This window comes from Alnus glutinosa, chromosome 8 (assembly GCF_958979055.1).
Source record: "Alnus glutinosa chromosome 8, dhAlnGlut1.1, whole genome shotgun sequence".
Taxonomy (NCBI): Eukaryota; Viridiplantae; Streptophyta; class Magnoliopsida; order Fagales; family Betulaceae; genus Alnus; species Alnus glutinosa.
The window spans coordinates 1776296-1796374 of record NC_084893.1 but is presented as its reverse complement, the minus strand read 5'-3'; the positions used below and the strand labels follow the sequence as shown (position 1 = coordinate 1796374).

General features: G+C 35.2%; 2 protein-coding genes across 3 annotated transcripts; both read left to right on the top strand.

Moving 5' to 3' along the window:
• Window positions 1-411: 411 nt before the first annotated feature.
• On the top strand, window positions 412-8686 carry LOC133875107 (uncharacterized). The gene is made up of 5 exons (XM_062313110.1): window positions 412-1279; window positions 1852-1998; window positions 2147-2195; window positions 6706-6787; window positions 6902-8686. Exons 1-5 carry the CDS (start codon window positions 701-703, stop codon window positions 8298-8300), a joined length of 2256 nt encoding a protein of 751 aa, XP_062169094.1. The 5' UTR covers window positions 412-700; the 3' UTR covers window positions 8301-8686.
• A 6265-nt stretch (window positions 8687-14951) lies between these two features.
• LOC133874963 (probable inactive leucine-rich repeat receptor-like protein kinase At3g03770) lies at window positions 14952-20050 on the top strand. Of its 2 annotated transcripts, XM_062312918.1 has the most exons (9): window positions 14953-15252; window positions 15350-15555; window positions 15794-17171; window positions 17328-17461; window positions 18094-18337; window positions 18667-18878; window positions 18966-18991; window positions 19318-19429; window positions 19658-20050. In XM_062312918.1, the coding sequence occupies exons 3-9, from the start codon at window positions 15866-15868 to the stop codon at window positions 19889-19891; spliced, it is 2268 nt and encodes a 755-aa protein (XP_062168902.1). In that variant the 5' UTR covers window positions 14953-15252; window positions 15350-15555; window positions 15794-15865; the 3' UTR covers window positions 19892-20050. The 2 variants fall into 2 exon arrangements, with proteins under 2 accessions (XP_062168903.1, XP_062168902.1); XM_062312919.1 differs by lacking the exon at window positions 15350-15555 and having other exon boundaries at window positions 14952-15252.
• The last annotated feature ends 29 nt before the right edge of the window (window positions 20051-20079 follow it).

Genomic DNA, 20079 nt, shown 5'->3' with positions numbered 1-20079 from the left:
AAAAATTGCTAAGATTTGGGTGTTGGTAAGAATTTAATGAAATTTACAAAAATACCCGTGCTTGAATATTTGGAAATTTTTATAATTTTTTTTTTAAAAAAATAAACTTAAGGGTTTTTTGAGAATTTTGATAGGATTTAACGAAAAATTCTGACCGATTAAGATTGAAACTTTTTAAAAAATGGATACCATCAGTTGAAACATTTTAAAGTTCAAGTTATTTTTTTTAAAAAAAGATAAAAGTTCAAGAGTTAAAAAAAATTTTTTTTTTAAGGAAAAATAAAAAAACAGTTTCAGGACTTTTGGCATACGAAGGCTATTGCTCTGTTCGTTGGTGCCTACTCTACCACTTCCAAACTCATGACACCTGAAAGTGTCATATATCTTTATCGGCCAAGTACAATTTTAAGCCAAATATGATCGAATTTGGTGTTGTAAGCCTAACTTTTCCTGGGCGTGCTGCTTAGCCCAGCCTTGTGGACTTGTACCCAGTCAAATCGGGCGTTCTCAATCTCGCGTTGTTCTTTAATTATACTCTTTACTCTTTAGATACTGAAAAACCAGAAAGAGGGGGGACGCCGATGCATCAAACAGCCCAAGAGCATTGTATACAATGATACAATCTTCAAATCTCAATCCAGGTAACCATTCCTCGTTTCTTTCCGCCTAAAGTTATCAGCTTTTTTCTCAAACAAATCGAATGCTTCGTTTAATTTGCATAAAACTGCCCCAGGAATTGAAGCACAAAGCTTCATCCCTTACCCATGGCCACTTCCTCTCAACCTCCTCTGTCAAACCCATTGCAGAACTTCCTAATTCCAAAGACCCACAACCTCTAACAGTCTCCTTCCTCCAAAACTCATGTGGGTTATCCTTGGAATCAGCCATTTCAGCTTCCAAGAAGCTCTACATTGACAACACAAAGAATCCCAACTCAGTTCTGGACCTGTTGAGAACTCACGGTTTAACTCAGACCCACATCAGAAACTTAATTAGCAGTCGTCCACTATTGCTATTGGCTGATTTAGACAATACCCTTAAGCCCAACATGGAGCTGTTTGAATTCTTGGGGTTTTCTAGCACCAGCCTTGCCAAAATGCTTATCAGATACCCAGCTGTGCTTGAAAGTGATGCATACACTGCGGTTGAGTTCTTTAGAGCTCATGGTTTCGGAAATGAGCAAATATCAACTTTGACCATGAAGCGTCCGGAATTTTATTTATATGATGCGCAGAAGATCTTGAAGCCAAAGTTTGAGTTTTTTCAAATCTTTGGGCTTGTCGGATCTTGAAATTACAAAGCTTTTATCCACGCAGCCTCCTATTCTAGCAAGGAGCCTCGAAAGGCATATCATTCCTTGTGTTCAAGAGCTTAGGCGGATTCTTGGCACTGAGGAGAATGTCTTAAAGGCTATAAAGGCAGGCTACGGGTTAATTGAAGCAAATGTGGAAAAAGTGCTCAAGCCCAACTCTTCGATGTTCATAAGCCATGGTGTGCCCCATTCATTAGCTTTGAAACTGTTCTTTTTAAGACCAAATCCACTGCTCATGTCGACTTATCGGTTTAGTGAGATTGTTAGTGAAGTTATGAAATTGGGTTTTGATCCCAATAATCTGCAATTTGTTATGCCATCCGTTCCATGGCAATGAGTAAGACACTGTGGGAGCGAAAGGTGGAAGCTTTTAAAAGTTTTGGTATGTCAAAGGATGAGATCTATTCAGCATTAAAAAGCCAACCACTGTTTATGCTTGTTTCAGAGAAGAAGATCAAGAAACCAATGTGTTTCTTTGTGAACAAACTGAAGAGGAAGCCTTCGCTAATTTCCAAGAATCCTAATCTTCTACTGTATAGCTTGGAGAAGAGGATTATTCCGAGGTGTTCAGTCTGCAACTTTTGATTTCAAAGAGGTTGATCAAGGAAGATACTAGCATTTTTCAAGCGATCCGAATGAGTGAGAACAAATTCGTGGAGAAGTTAGTGAGCAAGTATCAAAATGAGGTACCTGATGTTGTTAGAGCGCACCAAGGGAAGATAGAATTTCAAGGGTTCCCCATTGATTTGAAAATGTGAGTCATCATGAGATCATCAAATGCTTAGGACATTGCCTAAAGATAAGGTGTTCAGTTTGAGTTCATGATGTTGGCAGTTGGCTGTTTATCTTTATCTAAGGAATTCAATGATGAAATCAATTCCAGGTTCTGCAATGGTTTAATTTAGTTTAATCCATCTGAGTTGTTCACCATAGTTCAGCAATAGAAACTAGTCAAACTTGAGTGAACCTTTTATGTATACGGTATACCATGTGTGCCATTTTACAGTGTTAGCTGTATGGCACTGGAAATTTGACATAACAGGTTAAGAGAAGTAAACCCTGGCATGCTCTGATATACTGGAGGGTGATGTTATTTGTAAATCTCAAGGCATTTTAGGATGTTCAGGTGTGTGAGGCCTTATGATCAGATTTCACTCGAAACCTTGAATCTTGAGCATTATTTCTACTAGCTCATAATCTCTGCTATGCACGGGATTCTTCATTATAATTTAGTTTCAAAATTTAAGCATATCTTCATTGTACTTTTTATTATAGGTTGAAAAATGCTTAAAAAAAAAATTATCACACATTTTTCAATAAAAAGACAATAAAGGTTAAGACCCTTAATTTTATTTTAACAAAAAAAAAGCAAAACTTTTTAAAATATTTGTTCACATAGGTGTAGTTTATAACAGAAAGAAGTATTAAAAAAAAATAGCAAAAAGAAAATCTAAATTCCAAATATTACAGCATAGGTGCTGTAGTTTTTTTAATGATCAAGATGGTGCTGTAATTGTTTTTTTTATAGCATCTAAGCCAAATCCTACAAAATAAAACAAAATTTTTCACTCAACATTTAATGAATCAAATAAATCTTCTCACGTGGTTTAAAATGAAAAGTATAAAGGAAAAAAAATATTAAAACGAATACATAGTTTAATCTAAATATCAAAGCATTCATACAAAATTAGTAGGAATCTTTGTGTGATACCTATTATATATATATTTTTTTTGAAGGGATACCTATTATATTTTAATACAAATAAAACGCAAATAATTCTGAACATTAAGGGAAAAAAAAATATAACAAAGAAAATTTATTCCCATAGGTAGACATTGTTGAAAATGGAAAGTATAAAGAAAAAAAAAATAGCAGAAGAATATCTAGATTTTAATTTTAAAAATGCGTAAAATCTAAAGTCCTTCAACCAAAACCAAAAAAAAGAAAAGAAAATAAAGCAAAGTCCTTCAAAAAAACAAAACAAAATTATGTACTTCAACACTTTTGTTCTTCTCTTGAATGTCGATGCTGGATGCTCTTGATTTCACAATTCAAGATGTTTCAAACCCTAAAGAGAGAGAGGTATAAATAACCAATCTAAGAGAATAATATGACTTTTCAGCTTACTTGTACGGTTTCTTTAGAATTAATGCATGTAATACCTATATGGTCAATTATGGGTAGGTAATGTAGTACATTCTTAGTTTTAAATTTTGTCTTTCTATAATTTTAAATAGTCGTAAATTCCGAAATCATAATATTATACATTAAAATTTTAAACTTAAATGAAATCTCATTTGGAGAAAATAAATAAATAAAATTTGACCACTTTAATGCATGATTTTAATTTTAATTTTTTTTAAAAAAATCTCACAATTTAATGTGGCTATAATGACACTTAATGATATAATGCGAAAAAAAAAAAAAATCCTTATTTTGGTCTAATGAAGATTAACACCCATGATCTTTTTTATTAAAGCACAATAAATTTATTAAAATAATGACAAAACCGGTTCAACCTTTAAAATTCACCGGTTTTTTTTACTTAAAAAACCGGTTCAGTGTTTAAAAATTATGGTTCACGCCACGTGTCATAATTCTCTATTGCACAAAGAACATTGGATGAATATATAAATCACATAAAATTTTACTATCAAAAGAACCATAATTTTAGTTTTAATCCATATAAATTAAAACATTTAAAATATTCTCACATGTGTAGTTTAAAATGGAAAGAAGTGTAAAGAAAAAAAAAATAGCAAGAGAAAAATCTGGATTTTGACTATCAAAGCATTAATAGTAGGATTAATAGTAGAAATCTATGATATTGTTAGTGTGATACGTCCCTATTATGTTTCAATAAAAATAAAATCCATATAATTTTGAACATTAAAAAAAAAATTCAAATTTAATGCTTAATTAACTCTTTAGTGTTTTAAAAGCATTTCTATTCCTTTTGTACACAATAATCAAATAAAATTTTGCCTTTTTTTGCTTTCAAAAGTAGAATGGCACTTCCAAAAAATAAGTGAAAATCGTATAAATCACATAAAAGAAAAACAAATATCTGATAAAACATTCAAACAAATTAAAACATAAGACCCTTATTTTTAGTTTAATTCATATAAATTAAAACATGTTAAAATCATTGTTCCCATAGGTGTAGTTTATAATGAAAATAAGTATGAAGAATAAAAATAGCAAGAAGAAAATCATGATTTTCAACCTTTAAAATTCACCGGTGTTTTAAGTAAAAAATCGGTTCAGTGTTTAAAATTATGGCTCACACCACGTGTCATAATTCTCCATTGCACAAAGAACATTGGATGAGTATAAATCAAATAAAATTTTACTATCAAAAGAACCATAATTTTAGTTTTAATCCATATAAATTAAAACATTTAAAATATTCTCACATGTGTAGTTTAAAATGGAAAGAAGTGTAAAGAAAAAAAAAATAGCAAGAGAAAAATCTAGATTTTGATTATCAAAGCATTAATAGTAGGATTAATAGTAGAAATCTATGATATTGTTAGTGTGATACATCCCCTATTATATTTCAATAAAAATAAAATCCATATAATTTTGAACATTAAAAAAAAAAAACATTTCAAATTTAATGCTTAATTAACTCTTTAATGTTTTAAAAGCAGTTCTATTCCTTTTGTACACAATAATCAAATAAATTTTGCCTTTTTTGGCTTTCAAAAGTAGAATGGCACTTCCAAAAAATAAGTGAAAATTGTGTAAATCACATAAAAGAAAAACAAATATCTAATAAAACATTCAAACAAATTAAAACATAAGACCCTTATTTTTAGTTTAATTCATATTAATTAAAACATGTTAAAATCTTTCCCATAGGTGTAGTTTAGAATGAAAATAAGTATGAAGAATAAAAATAGCAAGAAGAAAACCATGATTTTGATTATCAAAGCAAACAATAGAAAATTAGAAGAAATTTTTTTTATTGTCAATGTGATACCTATTATATTTCAATCCTATATAATTTTGAACATTCGAAAAAGCAAATGAACGAAAAAAAAAAAATTAAAAATCTCATAAACATTCAAATAAAGGATTGCTCAACCAAAAATTTCACAAACAAAATGGAAACATATTTATATTTCAACCAAAAATATAAAATACTAAAGAAACACCTTTAATTGTATCATTAATTGAGATATATATATATATATATATTAAATAGACTGGTTCAGTACTTAAAGGACCGGTTTAGTCACTAAAAAGTATGAGTTTATGCCACATGTCATCATTCTATATCATTCTAAGGAAGAACTCGGCTTATATATATATATATATATATATATATATATATATATATATATATATATATATATATATATATATATATATATATATATATATATATGATTCTTTCAAAGTGACCCCAAAAAATTTTAGTTTTTTTTTAATTTTTTTGGTTCTGTATGCATATATATATATATATATATATATATATATATATATATATATTTTTAATTACTTGCAACGACTGATGAATACCTATTTCCTTGTTGTTTTAAAATCTAAGCTTTCTGTCATCCTTTTGTTTGCTGTAATGATGAGATTTAGTGAACTGTATTTGGTGGTTATGCAAAGTGTGAGATTTGTAATACATATTTAGTTTCCCTATGTTGTGTCAATTATTTCTGTAACAATTACTTACTTTGTTAATAGATAAATAATAACTGAACATTATGGGGGGAATGGGCAGGTCACTGTGTTATATTTAAGTTAGGTTATAAAAGGATGACTGAAGATTACTTGTTCTTTGAGATTGAAGGGGTCTTAAAAAAATATGGTTACAAGTAAAGGGACCTTATATTGGGCTACTTTAAAAATAACCGATAGTTTGAGGTGCTTTTTTATATTTATCTCTAAAAAAAATTTGAATGATTGTAAATTGTTTTTATTGTCTCCCTCGTCTTCTTTCTCCCCCCTCTTCGTGCTTCTTCTCTTAGGCTTATGTTCTCTTCTCCTCTCTCTCTCTCTCTCTCTGTGATTACTCTCTTCTCAATCTTGTGTTTTGTCCTGCATCAAAAAGGTCAACTCCATCTACCAAGGGTTGATGGCATATAACAAAGATTAACTTTCCCTACCATTTAATGACATATAATAAAGTGCCAATTATTGGGCACATATTTTAACTAAATGTGTCGCTGTTTATGTTGTATTTGGAAGCATTCCAATATGATTACCCATTCTGTTCCATACGAACTGGGAGGGAATATATCATTTCTTGTAGCCTTTTTTTCTCTTATTCAACATAGGGAATTCCACATTAGGCCCAAGATCATTGTCTGCGCAACAATTAAGAGATGTAATTTCAAATAATAATAATAATAATAATAATTTTTTCCTTTGGCAGGGACTGCCGCTGAGCCCAGCCTTGTAGACTTGTACCCAGTCACCTGCTGCGTTCTCAAACTCACTTTCACTATACGCTTTAGGTACTGGAAAACCAGAAACAGAGGGACGCCGATGCATCAAGCAGGTCAAGAGAATCCCATACCCTCTTCAGATCTCATCCCAGGTAACCATTCCTCGTTTCTTTCCGCCTAAAGTAATCAGCTTTTTTCTCAATCAAATCAAATGCTTCGTTTAATTTTCATAAAACTGCCCCAGCAATTGAGGCACAAAGCTTCACAGCTTAGCCACGGCCACTTGTTCTCAACCTCCACTCTAAAACCCATTTCAAAGCTCTCTAATTCCAAGGACCCACAATCTTTGACAGTTTCTTTCCTTCAGAACTCATGTGGGTTTTCCTTGGAATCAGCCATTTCAGCTTCCAAGAAGCTCAACATTGAGAACTTAAAGAACCCCAACTCAGTTCTGGACCTGTTGAGGACTCACGGTTTGACTCAGACACACATCAGAAACTTTATTAGCAGACGTCCAGTACTGCTTTTGGCTGATTTAGAAAATACCCTTAAGCCCAACATGGAGTTGTTTGAATCCTTGGGGTTCTCTAGCACTAGCCTTGCGAAAATGCTTAGCAGAGACCCACGTGTGCTTGAAACTGATGCATACACTGTTGTTGATTTCTTTAGAGCCAATGGTTTCAGTGATAAGCAAATATCAACTTTGACCATTAAGCGTCCAACATTGTATTTATTCAATGCACACAAGATATTTAAGCCAAAGTTAGAGTTTTTGAAATCTTTGGGCTTGTCGGATCTTGAAATTACAAACCTTCTATGCACGAGGCCTTCTATTCTACAAAGAAGCCTTGAAAAGCAAATCATTCCTTGTGTCCAAGAGCTTAGGCGGATTCTTGGCGTTGATGAGAATGTCATAAAGGCTATAAAGGCAGCCTACGGCATAATTGAAGCTAATGTGGAAAACGTGCTCAAGCCCAACATGTCGATGTTGATAAGCCATGGTGTGCCCCAGTCATTAGCTTTGAAACTGTTCTTTTTAAGACCAAATCCACTGCTTATGCCGACTCATCGGTTTAGTGAGAGTGTTAGTGAAGTTATGAAATTGGGGTTTGATCCCAATAATATGCTATTTGTTATAGCCATCCCTTCCGTGGCAATGAGTAAAACACTGTGGGAGGAAAAGGTGGAAGCTTATAGAGGTTTTGGTTTGTCAAAGGATGAGATCTATTCAGCATTCAAAAGGAATCCACTGTTTATGGCTGTGTCAGAGAAGAAGATCAAGAAATCGATGGGTTTCTTTGTGAACAAACTGAAGATGAAGCCTTCACTAATTTCCAAGAGTCCTGTTCTTCTACTGCATAGCTTGGAGAAGAGAATTATTCCGAGGTGTTCAGTTCTGCAACTTTTGATTTCAAAGAGGTTGATCAAGAAAGATACTAACATTGTTCATGTGTGGACAATGTCCGAGAAAAACTTTGTGGAGAAGTTAGTGTATAAGTATCAGAATGAGGTTCCTGATGTTGTTAGAGCACACCAAGACAAGATAGAATTTCAAGGGTTCTCCATTGATTTGAAAATGTGAGTCATCATGAGATCATCAAATGCTTAGGGCATCGCCAAAAGATAAGGAGTTCAGTTTGAGTTCACGATGTTGGCAGTCGGCTCTTTAAACTTTATCTAAGGAATTCGATGATGAAATAAATTCCAGTTTCTTCAGTGGCTTCATTTAGTTTAACCCATCTGAATTATTCACCATAGTTCAGCTGTAGAAACTAGTCTAAGTTGAGCTGAACCTTTTATGTATACAGTATACCATGTGTGCCATTTTACAGTGTTAGCCGTATGGCACTGGAAATTTGACATTACAGGTAAAGAGAAGTAAACCCTGGCATGCTCTGATACACTGGAGGATGATGTTATTTTGTAAGTGTCAAGGCATTTTAAGATGTTCAGTTGTGTGAGGCCTTATTATCAGATTTCACTCCAAAGCCATGAATTTTGAGCATTATTTCTATTCTTTCAAAATTACCTCAAAAAATTTTAAGTTTCTATTGTGCTGTATGCATATCTTTTCCTTTTTTTTTTTTTTTTTCTTTTTTGATTTGCAACGACTGACAAATACCTATGTCCTTGTTGTTTTAAAATCTAATCCCTTCGTCATCCTTTTGTTTGCTGTTATAATGAGATTTAGTGAACTTGTATTTGGTGGTTACCCTCTATTGTACTTTTTATGTTTAACTAGTATTTCTTCAGAATTGTACTAATCCCGTGGTAACTAGTATCTCTTGGGTCTTACCTGGTAACATTCTTCAGGCCCTCCATTGTTGGAAATTTCTTGGGCAAGGACATCCTAGAGAAGCTATCTGAAAAGTTATTCCCACCCTTTTGATGTGGAGCATTTGGAGAGAAAGTGATCGTCGGCTCTTTGAGGATAGCAAGACCAATGTGCTTCTTCTTAAATCTTCATTTTTGAGATCTTTTCTGGATTGAGCTACTGTTCATGTTCCTAACTTTACCTCAGGAAATTTGGTAGATTTGATTTGTTTTCTAGATTGTAGTAGCTGTTAGATCTTTGGTTCTCTTGCATACTTTTCGTGTACAAGAAATTTGCATCTTTTAATAAAATTACTATTACTCATCAAAAAAAGAAAATCATATATGTAGTTTAAATTTGAGAAATGGAATTTATTAAAAGCACTCAGCTTGTCAACTTGAATAAGTTTAGTTAATAATCATAAGAGTTTGATCTCTTGATTAGCTTTGGAGCTAGGGCATGGTTTAGGGGCTATTTGCATAAAGTAGCACGTATATATGGGGCTTTAGTTACGACTCAGAAAACCCGTTTAATTCTATATCCGGTGTACTGTTTTAAGGGCTGGACTTCAGATCCTCCACTGCTTTGGAACTCCATAAATGTGTCCAGTAGAGTGCCTTGTGGGTGCATGTTTCTATTTATGGTGGCTTAATATTGCTTCAGAAAGTGCCACTGCCCCAGTTGGCTATCTTACAAACAGCTACTAGTGAGGACTTCTATTAATAGAGAGCAGTAATGGTACATACTTTTGCATCCTTTTCATCTGCATCTGAATTTCTTGCCATGTTCACAGTTGTCTTATCATTGTTTTTGCTTTCCTCTTGAGCTTTCTACATACTCCGGCCCTCGAGAGCTCTTCACTTGGTTGTACAAGGAGCATGCCTGAGGGGCCTACTATCACTGTGCACTTGCATCACCACCTGAGCTTCGCTACTGCTTGGCCCAGCTCCTAGGCCTACCACGAACTTGAATCATCACATGATATTGTTCCTCGGACATTCTGCAAGACTAAGCAATTTCAGTCTTTTATTTTTTGTAGTGATTGTATTTGTGAACTTGCTATGCTTATAAGATCTTGCAGCTTCCTAGATATCAAAATGACTCCTCAAGCTATATGAGAGTGATGGTTCACCAGCTAACACCTCTCAATATTAGTTGCCTATCCCACTTTCTGCTTGCATTGCTTCCTATTTATGTCATCAAATCCTTTGAACCTTCAGTAAGCTGTTGTAAATGGTGAGAACCTTTCGAAGCCACTCATGCGAACACCATTGACCTCGAAAGAGAAGAAGAATCAGTATCAGGAAAACACTGTTGCCTTTGGAAATTATGGGTTCATTTTAGCTTGTCTTTCTTTTAGCTTTGCTCCATCTCACTACCATGTACATGTAAAGGTGGTTAACATGCAGGGATCTGTTGATTCCGCTGGTACTAAACCAGGAAGGCGAAAGGCTGCAGCAAGCCTGAGAGGAGGCAGTAGATTAGCAATTGGCTGGAAACAACAATTTTCTTGTCAAAGGACAGATTATTTGGGAGCCTCTGAAAGCTGAAAGAACCATGCTCATCTATCATAAGAGCTGACTAAGCCCTCAATTTTGGAAACCTCCAAATTCATATTTTTAGAATTTCTGGACAGGCATAGCCTTCATAAAAGTTAAAACATCGTCAATTTTTGTACATTGTAACATTTCATTCTCTGTTCTCCCTTTCAAAATATTTTGTAGGTGTTATAACATGGTGGAGATCTCAAAATATTTGGAGTTACCTATCTGAGGGTCTGTTTGGATTTGCGGTTTCAAAACATGTAATTTTAAAAATAGCGATTTTAAAACATACAATTTGCAAGTATGATTTTAAACAACGCAGTTAAGTATTTGATAAAATTACGATTTGGCTTTTAAAATCATAAATTACCCTTTAAAATCATGTGTTCTTAGAAACTTACCTTATTGCCTGCGATATAAAAACTTAAGATTTTTTATGCTTTCTAATCTCAATCTTTTAAAAACGCACTCTCAAACGATATACTTTTTACTATTTTGTTTAAAATTTACACTTTTGGTGTACGAGGTATTCTAGGAGGGTAGTGAGCTAGAGGTATCTAGTGAGTTAACCATATTCTGCTAGCATGAAGGCTCTAAAAGGTATTCTCTTATAAGAACTCAAAGAATGGAGAAGGACGGCATGAAGAAAGAAAATATTGAGTCTTAGAATTCCTGGAGAGATTGGACCTCTCGAAGAGCCCATGGTTTGTAGGAGAGATAGGCCTCTCAAAGAGCCTTAATCCATTATTCTATCATCTTCTTGCCTGAAATTCCCTTTCATATGAGAAAACCCATAACAATTGGCCTGTAAAATTGCATGGCAAATGGACTCTGATTCAGGCTTGGACCTGTTGGTACTGTTGTAGGAGCTTTGTGTGCCTTATAACATCATCAATTTGGTAGCAGGGAAGGGGGAAAAGACAACGTGGAATCTTGCTGCTATTTGGGTTCGGAAAGGTAGTTAGACGTGTTAAAACTTTCCTTTTCAGGGCTTGTATTATTCCAGGCTTTCATATCGAGCATAAATTTAAACAGAGGTGTGAATCAGAAAAGATGTTCACTCTGTCCGCCAAACTAAGGTTTTGTACAAGGCACTACTAAAAATTAGGAGTGGCAATTGTGTTTGCCTGTCTAGTACAAATTATGTTGAGATATAAATATAATACCATATAGATCAATCATAACTCGACTCATTTAATTAAACGGGTTAAACCCTTTAGTCATAACTCGCCAATTTCGTATTAGGCTTGTATTGGGTTTGCGGGTCGTGTCAAAAATTATTATGTCTAAATATCGCATGTTAGGTTCGGATTGTATCGAAATATGTGTATAAGACTAGTATAAGACTATACAGATTAATCCTAACCTCGATTCATGTTTTCTTAATTTTGATTAAGACATGGGCTCTAAAATGAGATCTCCCATCATATAGATGGGCGATAGCCGCACCTCGTCATGTCAAAAATTACAGGGTCTAATATCTATATGCATATTAGGAGCAACAGGGGTCCTGAAGAATCTGTTGACACTTACTCAAGATTCAAGAAGTTTAATGCTTGAGTTGTTCTTGGCAAATCCCACCCTTAGATCAATCTGAACATGATGCACTCTAGATTCTGTCCATTTGTTTAAAATGACTCCTGTAAACTTGATCATATGAGGTCAGCAATATTGAGAGGAATAGTCTATGTGCTCAAGGGTGAAGCTGATGGGTCCCTATGCAGGAGATCTTTTATGTCGATGAATCTCAGTGGTTGGGAGTTTTTCTTTACTTTATATGATAACCCATTAAAAGCAAAGGCAAGTTGTCATCTTTCCTTTATGATATCATATGGTGATAATATCTTCATTGTTTGAATTATTTGATGGAGACGTAGCATGATATTAATTTATTAAAGGTGAAACCATGAGATGGTTGGTCCCATATTTGTAGTAAAGAAAGAGGCACTTGGATGCATGTGAGAGTCTATTCTTTCATGATCTCTTTGCATTTCAACAGCGTCCTTGTTCAATCCTATCTCATTCCTTATTGATTACATGTTTAATGCTCAACCTAACTTTATCCTGCAAGTCTAAATGCCCTAATATCAGGGTTACATAATAGGCAGGGTGAGGTCATTCTGACAAGGAAAATGTTTGTAGGGTACTACAACTTTCACTACAATTCTTTACAAACTTACACGACAGTTCACATTTTATGTAAATGAGTGCAACGTAGATTGCTATGTGATAGTCTACATTTTAGTAGTTAGCGTGATAAGTGGCGTAGAATACCACGTCTATTTGTAAACATGGTAAGTATTAGTTCACAAGTGTTACATGAACTGTTATATCAATTTGTAATTTGTAAGCAACTTTATAGTAAAAGATATAGCTATCTAGTGATAATAATTTTTTTTTTTTTTTTGAACGGGGACATTCATTCATTTCATAAAAGCCTGAAGGCAAATAACACAGTCCCAAATACATCAGCCTAAAGGCAAATAGCACAGTCCCAAAGCTACAACAGAAGCCAGAAGGCCTAAGGTAGTGAGGAGAGATAAAGAATCCCTAAACACTAAGTCAGGAACAAACCTAACTTAAAGCAGTTACCAAAGCAACAAGCTAAAATTACAAGAACAAACATTTGACCCTCTCTTAACAATGAAGAACAACCCTCCTAAAATGAAAGTGTCTGGTCTAACTACCAAGCCACCTAAATGCCCAAGTAATTTTTAGCCCATTACAATAGTAAACTGTGAAAGTAAGCAAGAATATACAGTAAAATACAGAAACAAAACGCTGAGCCGGCAAGTGGAGGAACCACCCTGACACCGGTGTGTGTAAGACAACGCGCCGCACCCGGGCCTCCCCTCCTGCAAAAAGTCAACGATCCTTCCCGAAAGCACCACCCAGCCGGCCAAAAAAGTGGCGCGTGGCCCACAAGCGCAAGCCACACCCTCGGCGCGTGCAAGCCACGCTTCAAGCGTGGAGGTTGAGGTAGCGGGATCAGAGGCTGACAACAAACAACACAGGGGGGGTCATGTTGCAAGATCTTCGGCGTAACCACGTAGATCTAACTCAAAAGAATGCCGGAAAACACAAACTAAGGTCACTCTCATAGACGACTTAAAACGAAATGTATCTGTCAAAACAAAGAAGAAAACAACAACCAAATCACAAATAAACAAAATCCATAGCCCCAACAACTAGGAGAATAACAACCACCACCGGAAACTAGCCGGGACAAAAACTCCCACCGGAACAAGCCAAGGGACACAAAAAATCACTCTAGCTCACAAAGAAACTAGGGCATTCATTAATTGTTGTTCCCTAGGGAGAGCCCCAGGGCATGGCCTACATAGTTATTTCCTTTATACATGTGGTGCTTTCCTTTCCTAACTTGCATTTTCAATCATTAATCTTTCTTCAAAGTGAGAGTTCCCCTATTTTTGAACATTTTCATTTCTTTTGTTCAAAAAGTCATGGGTTATTCAGAATTATTAATGAGTGAACCATCTATATAAGAACTCTCAAGGATCTTCTTTAAAGCAAAAAATTATGAGATAATAAGGTGACTCTCAGCTTCGATTGCACTTCAATGGTTTTATTCAAGTTTTGGGAAAGGCCTGGGAAAATCCTGAGTGATTTAAGCCTAGATATGCTCCGGTGATGCTGAGCTTGAGCTTGAGCTTGAGCTTGATGCTCACATTAAGCTCCAGATGCTCATGTTTGACTTTGGTCCATTGGTTCTGTAGAGAGCTCATTGTAGAGGACATACTGTCCATGTGGCCAAAGCCCTTATCATCTGATCTGACCTAACTTTTAAATTAAAAAAATGAGGAGAATTTGGGTTCTGTGCACTGCAAATCATGAAGGGTTTCACTGGAGGGGGTGCTCAGTCCACATAAAAACGCCTTACTGGAGAAACATGCCAAAACAGGATTGCATGGGCTAAATGAGCATTTGCTCATATCATATTATAGACATCCTGACAGGTTATGGCAACTAGCAACATCAAGTCCAAGGACCTGCAAATTGGTTATTACCATTCTGTCCTTCAATTGGTTATGATTCCTTGATTGTTTTCTTTTTTTCTTTTTTTTAACAAAAAATGGTTATTTAATAAAGTTGAAGTACCTGCAAGGAAGCATTCTGTTGAATTTCTATGGAACCATAATATTTGATGCCTCAACATCCCAATTTTGATGCTTTAGAAGAGAAAATTCTTGTTAGGTTACTACTTGAATATTAAACTGAAATGAGGTAATAAATTGTGAAGTCAGAGTTTAAATTTTGAACATTTGCTATGATGCTATGTGAAATTATTACTTGTCTTGAAAGTTTAAAGTTGAGCAATCAAGAAAAAGAAAACAAGATAAAACAACAATGTAATTATAACCAAAGTCAAGGTCGGTATCAGAAACCTTCTGCTGAGACATTGAAGTCTACGGCTAGGAACAGGCAAAGTAACAGATTTGACTACGTTTTGAGTTGGCGCTACTGCTATTTGTTCAGTGCTCAATGAGAGTGAGAATTCGTTTGCACCAAAAAACAAAGAAAAAGAGGGGGAATTTGCACTTGCAATGCTGATATGAATGAAAACCCAATATGCAGTAATGCTAGAGAGAGAGAGAGAGAGAGCTCAATCTCCAAAGAAAGACCAACATGTGGAAGCACTAAATGCATTAATTCAGGTACCCCACTTCTCGTATCCCAGACTTTTCGTCAAAAAAGCATGGATAATCTTTATTACTAGTGTTCTTTGGTTGTTGTCATGTATTCATTGATCAGCGAGAGAGAGGAAAACCCTTCACAAATCATACAGTCGATGCACGTTCGTTACCCATATTTTCCTTAATGGGTTATCCTCATCTTCCTTGAAGCATTCAACTTATCTCATTTCAGTGGTTCTATTTGTCAACCAAGGACTTCAGTCTCTGTTTTCACTCTGCTTCTCCTTCCTAATTTCTGTGGAACTTACTATTTTCTATTTTTGGGTGAGTGATCTGGAACTTGTTCAACAATGAAAAGTTGATTCATTTTACTTTTGAGATTGTAAGGAAAAGTTGGCAGCTTTTGGATCTGTACAGCTTGTTTTACATTGCCGGGTTTTCTTTAAAATCAGAGAAAACCCAAAATTTCAATATAAACTACTACGACTCTGCTTGATCTTTTCAAGGTCAGTCTTTGTTTCACTTATAGATTTTTCCTGCTTTATGTATTATTAAATGACAGGTTACATGGGGTTCTCTTTCTCTGTAGTCTTCTGACACTACATGAAGCATTGAGAATAGAAAGAGAGTGTTCATGGGGTTGTGTTGCTTGTTTTCGCTTTTCTGTTTTACATGGAGTTTCTTTGTTCTTGGTACTTATCAATTACAGTCCTCTCAAACCCAAGTGCTTCTTCAGCTCAGAAAGCACTTAGAGTACCCAGGGCAATTGGAGATTTGGAATGATCATACCATAGATTTTTGCTCTTTGTCTTCATTTGTACAAGTAAACATCACATGCCAAGACAATTTTGTCACTGAGCTCAGAATTATGGGTGATAAGGCTGCCAAAGTTAGTGACTTCCATGGGTTTGCACTTCCCAATCAAACTCTATCAGAGAGCTTTTCTATGGATTCTTTTGTGGCCACCCTGGCGAGGCTAAACAGCTTGAGAGTTCTTAGTTTGGTATCTTTGGGCATTTGGGGTCAACTTCCTGACAAAATTCATCGATTGTCTTCACTTGAATATCTTGATATGAGTTCAAATTTTCTTTTTGGTTCAATACCTCCTAAGATTTCTACAATGGTGAAGCTTCAAACTCTTAAACTGGATGACAATTTCTTTAATACTACAGTCCCCAATTGGTTTGATTCATTATCTAATCTGACAATTCTAAGCTTGAGGAACAACCAGTTCAAATCTAGCAATGACATGTCTGGAGAACCACCGCATCTTAGCAGCTTAAATAGCTTACGTGTGCTGGATTTGAGTGCAAACAAATTACATTCTATGCTTCCTGAAATGCCTAAAGGAGTGGTCATGGTTTTCCTCAGCAATAACTCCTTCTTGGGTGAGATTCCTCAGCAATATGTTCGATTAAGTCAGCTTCAACACCTTGACATGTCTTTCAATATGCTTAGAGGGAAAACTCCTACTGAACTTTTCTCTTTGCCCAATATCACTTACTTGAATATGGCATCAAATATGGTTAGTGGGTCACTTCCAGACCATCTAAGCTGTGGCAGAAAACTTGAGTTCGTTGATATATCCAATAATAGGTTAATGGGTGGATTGCCTTCTTGTTTGAACACCAAGTCAGAAAAGAGAGTTGTCAAGTTTGATGGGAATTGCTTAGCCATCGATACAAGGCATCAGCATGAAAAACCATATTGTGTGGCTGCTGTGGCAGTCAGCATGAAGAAACAATCCAAACGCAAAAACGTAGAAGTTTTAGTTGGTGTAATTGTGGGAATCTTCGTAGCTATGGCACTTTTGTCTTTTGGCTTTCTATTTTTGTGGAGAAGATATCGCCCTCCAGGGATATCAGAGCAGCATTTATTGCAGAAAACAGAGCAAAATACCTCCGCAGCTGGGTTCTCCTCAGAGCTTCTAGCAAATGCAAGTAGGTCATCTACTAACAAGAATGCAAAAATAGTTTTTCCCCTTGAAAGGAAAATAGTGCTTAAATATGGCCTGAATTTGAAAGCTAAAGAACAGTTTTCTATTTGATTTTTCAATTTGATGAACATTTATGGTAACCACTTTTTTTCTTGTTTAGGATTTGTTTCTGAAGCTGCAAAGTTGGGCATGCAAGGTCTCCCAGTTTGTCGGTCTTTTACTTTAGAAGAGCTAAAAGAAGCTACAAACAACTTTGATAACTCTGCCTTCATGGGAGAAGGCTCATGTGGAAAGGTGCTGTAGAAATATTTATGAAATTGTATGGGAAAATTTAAGTAGTCATCTAGGATTTATCAAGTTTTTGAATAGTTACAACTCTAGTGGGTTTGGCATATCACACATGTAAAGTTTTTGTAAACAGGACTAAAAGGAGAAAAGTAAGGCAAAAAGTTAGACTGCTAAACCCCATAATGTTATGAGTGGGTAGTTTTGATGACATTATAGGTATATACCTCCATGCACAGCATGTGAGATATGATGACATGTGAGCTCGTTTGACAACGCTTTTTAGTGTAGTTTTTTGCTTTTTAACAAAAATATTAACAAGCAACTCAAAACACAAAATACTCAAAATTATTTTCACTTCTATGTCACATCACAACAAAAAAGCAAAAAGCTCAATCTAAAAAGTTGTCAAAAGGAAACTAATTATATTTCGTAAACCCGAGTATTTTGTTGCTTCAAGCTGCATTGCTGTTATACTTAGTTCATTAAAAGGACTTGATGTGTAGGTGACCACTCACTGCTAGAACTGCCATCTTAATTGAGCTCATTTTTCTCATTATGAACACCGCATATATGTGACAGCAATTGACTCAACCATCTAAGCTATTATTTCCATAACCTCTCTCTCCTTTGTCTTGCAGCTTTACAGAGGAAGATTAGAGAATGGAACCGCAGTTGCTATCAGGTGTCTGCCTTTGTCCAAGAAATATTCAATTCGAAATCTTAAACTCAGGTTGGATTTGCTTGCAAGGCTTCGCCACCCACACTTGGTAGTCCTTTTGGGGCACTGTGTTGATGTTGGTGGAAGAGATGATTACAGTGGGAACAGAGTCTTTCTTATATCTGAATATATTCCTAGAGGGAGTTTCCCTACTTATCTTGCAGGTAATTTTGGAATATTTAGTAAGCAATTTTATTGGAGGCAATTTTGGAAGCTTATGTCTTCTGGATTTTTTCAAACATCTGATCATCAGGACATGACTTTCCTCACACAAAGATAATGCTGCACTTGTTTTGTCAGAAATAGGGGTATATAAACTAGAATTTCAACAGGTTTCCGGCTATCATATTTTTTTTCAGTAAGGTTATAGACTCGTGACATTATATTCTGAAATACTCGATTTTTAAAACTGTAGTATGCACTCTCAAACGACAGATTTTTTGTGATTTGGTTTAAAATTGCACTCTAAAGTATAGCAGCTTTACATGTGTAGAAAATAGCTGCAGAAAGGTTTTCAATTGGTCAGAGAGATTGGCAGTTCTAAATGGTGTAGCCAAGGCTGTGCACTTCTTACATACTGGAGTTATTCCTGGTTTCTTCAGAAACAGACTGAAGACAAATAATATCCTGCTCAATGAGCATTGGATGGCAAAGTTGAGTGACTATGGACTGTCCATTATCTCAGAAGAAGCTGACAAATGTGGGGTAGGGCTTCTTATTTTGATTGATTGATTGGTTCACCTCGCAGTAAATAATTGTTGTTTGTTATTGACTTGTGCCCTTGGTTTGTAGGCAAAAGGAGAAGGCCTTAAATCATGGTAAGGATGTTCTTCACTCAAAGCAGGATGATTGTTAGAATATTAATTAAATGATTAAATTTACTCATTCTTGTTAACTTAAGCTTATGGGATAAGTGGTCATTTAACAAGATATTCGAGCGAAGATCTTGAGTTCGAGTTTTGTCTCTGTCATTCACCTCATATTTCAATTATGAGGGAGAGTGTTAGAATATCAACTAAAATTGATTAAATCAATAATTTCCTATCAACTTAAGCTTTTAAATTCATCATAGTGTTTACTCGAAACCTCTAGATATTAGTCTATGTTGATTAACATTTTAACTATTTTGTATTCATGTCTTCAGGCAAATGACAAAATTAGAGGATGATATTTACAGCTTTGGATTCATATTACTTGAGGCACTTGTTGGACCTTCCATACATGCTAGAAAAGAGGCATTCTTGCTTAATGAAATGGTATGTACTGAAACTCTAACTGACCAGAAAATATACGCGTCGTAAAAAATAAAATCATGAAAACTACTGAAACAGACAGGGACAAAAACAGGATTTCTCGTGGAAGGGGGGAGGCCAAAGCATGAATGAGGGAGCAAAACTAATTTTTAGGCCCAAAAATATATATACGTCTAACTATACATAAATATTTGAAGGAAAAATTTCTGATATTAGATTCTTCATTTGCAGGCATCTTTTAACTCCCCAGATGGGCAGAAAAGGATAATAGACCCAATTGTGCAAGCCAGCTGCTCGCAAGAATCCTTATCAATTGTCATTTCCATAATGAGCAAATGCATTTCTCTCGAGTCATGTAGCCGTCCCTCTATTGAGGATGTGCTTTGGAACTTACAGTATGCATCTCAAATACAGGCAACAACAGGCGATGGTGATCATAGATTTAACTCTGCATCACATCTATGATTTTTTTTTTTTTGTGTGTGGCGCATGTAGTTGCTCCAGAACATCTCTATTTCATTGCTGATGTAGAAGATATCACAAACATTTGAGGCCATGTAAAAACATAAATGTGCCTCAATCTGGGCAGAGTTGAAAGATATTATTATAGATGTGTTGCTGTAATTGTGATATGACTGATATAGAATCAGTTT

Coding starts and splice junctions, on each gene's coding strand:
- LOC133874963 (XM_062312919.1), top strand. CDS start 15,866: ATGGGGTTGTGTTGCTTGTTTTCGCTTTTCTGTTTTACATGGAGTTTC. Junction 18,338..18,666: donor TTTCCCTACTTATCTTGCAG/GTAATTTTGGAA, acceptor TTACATGTGTAG/AAAATAGCTGCAGAAAGGTT. Junction 19,430..19,657: donor CATTCTTGCTTAATGAAATG/GTATGTACTGAA, acceptor CTTCATTTGCAG/GCATCTTTTAACTCCCCAGA.
- LOC133875107 (XM_062313110.1), top strand. CDS start 701: ATGCTTCGTTTAATTTGCATAAAACTGCCCCAGGAATTGAAGCACAAA. Junction 1,280..1,851: donor TTTTTCAAATCTTTGGGCTT/GTCGGATCTTGA, acceptor TCTACTGTATAG/CTTGGAGAAGAGGATTATTC. Junction 2,196..6,705: donor AATGATGAAATCAATTCCAG/GTTCTGCAATGG, acceptor TTCCTTTGGCAG/GGACTGCCGCTGAGCCCAGC.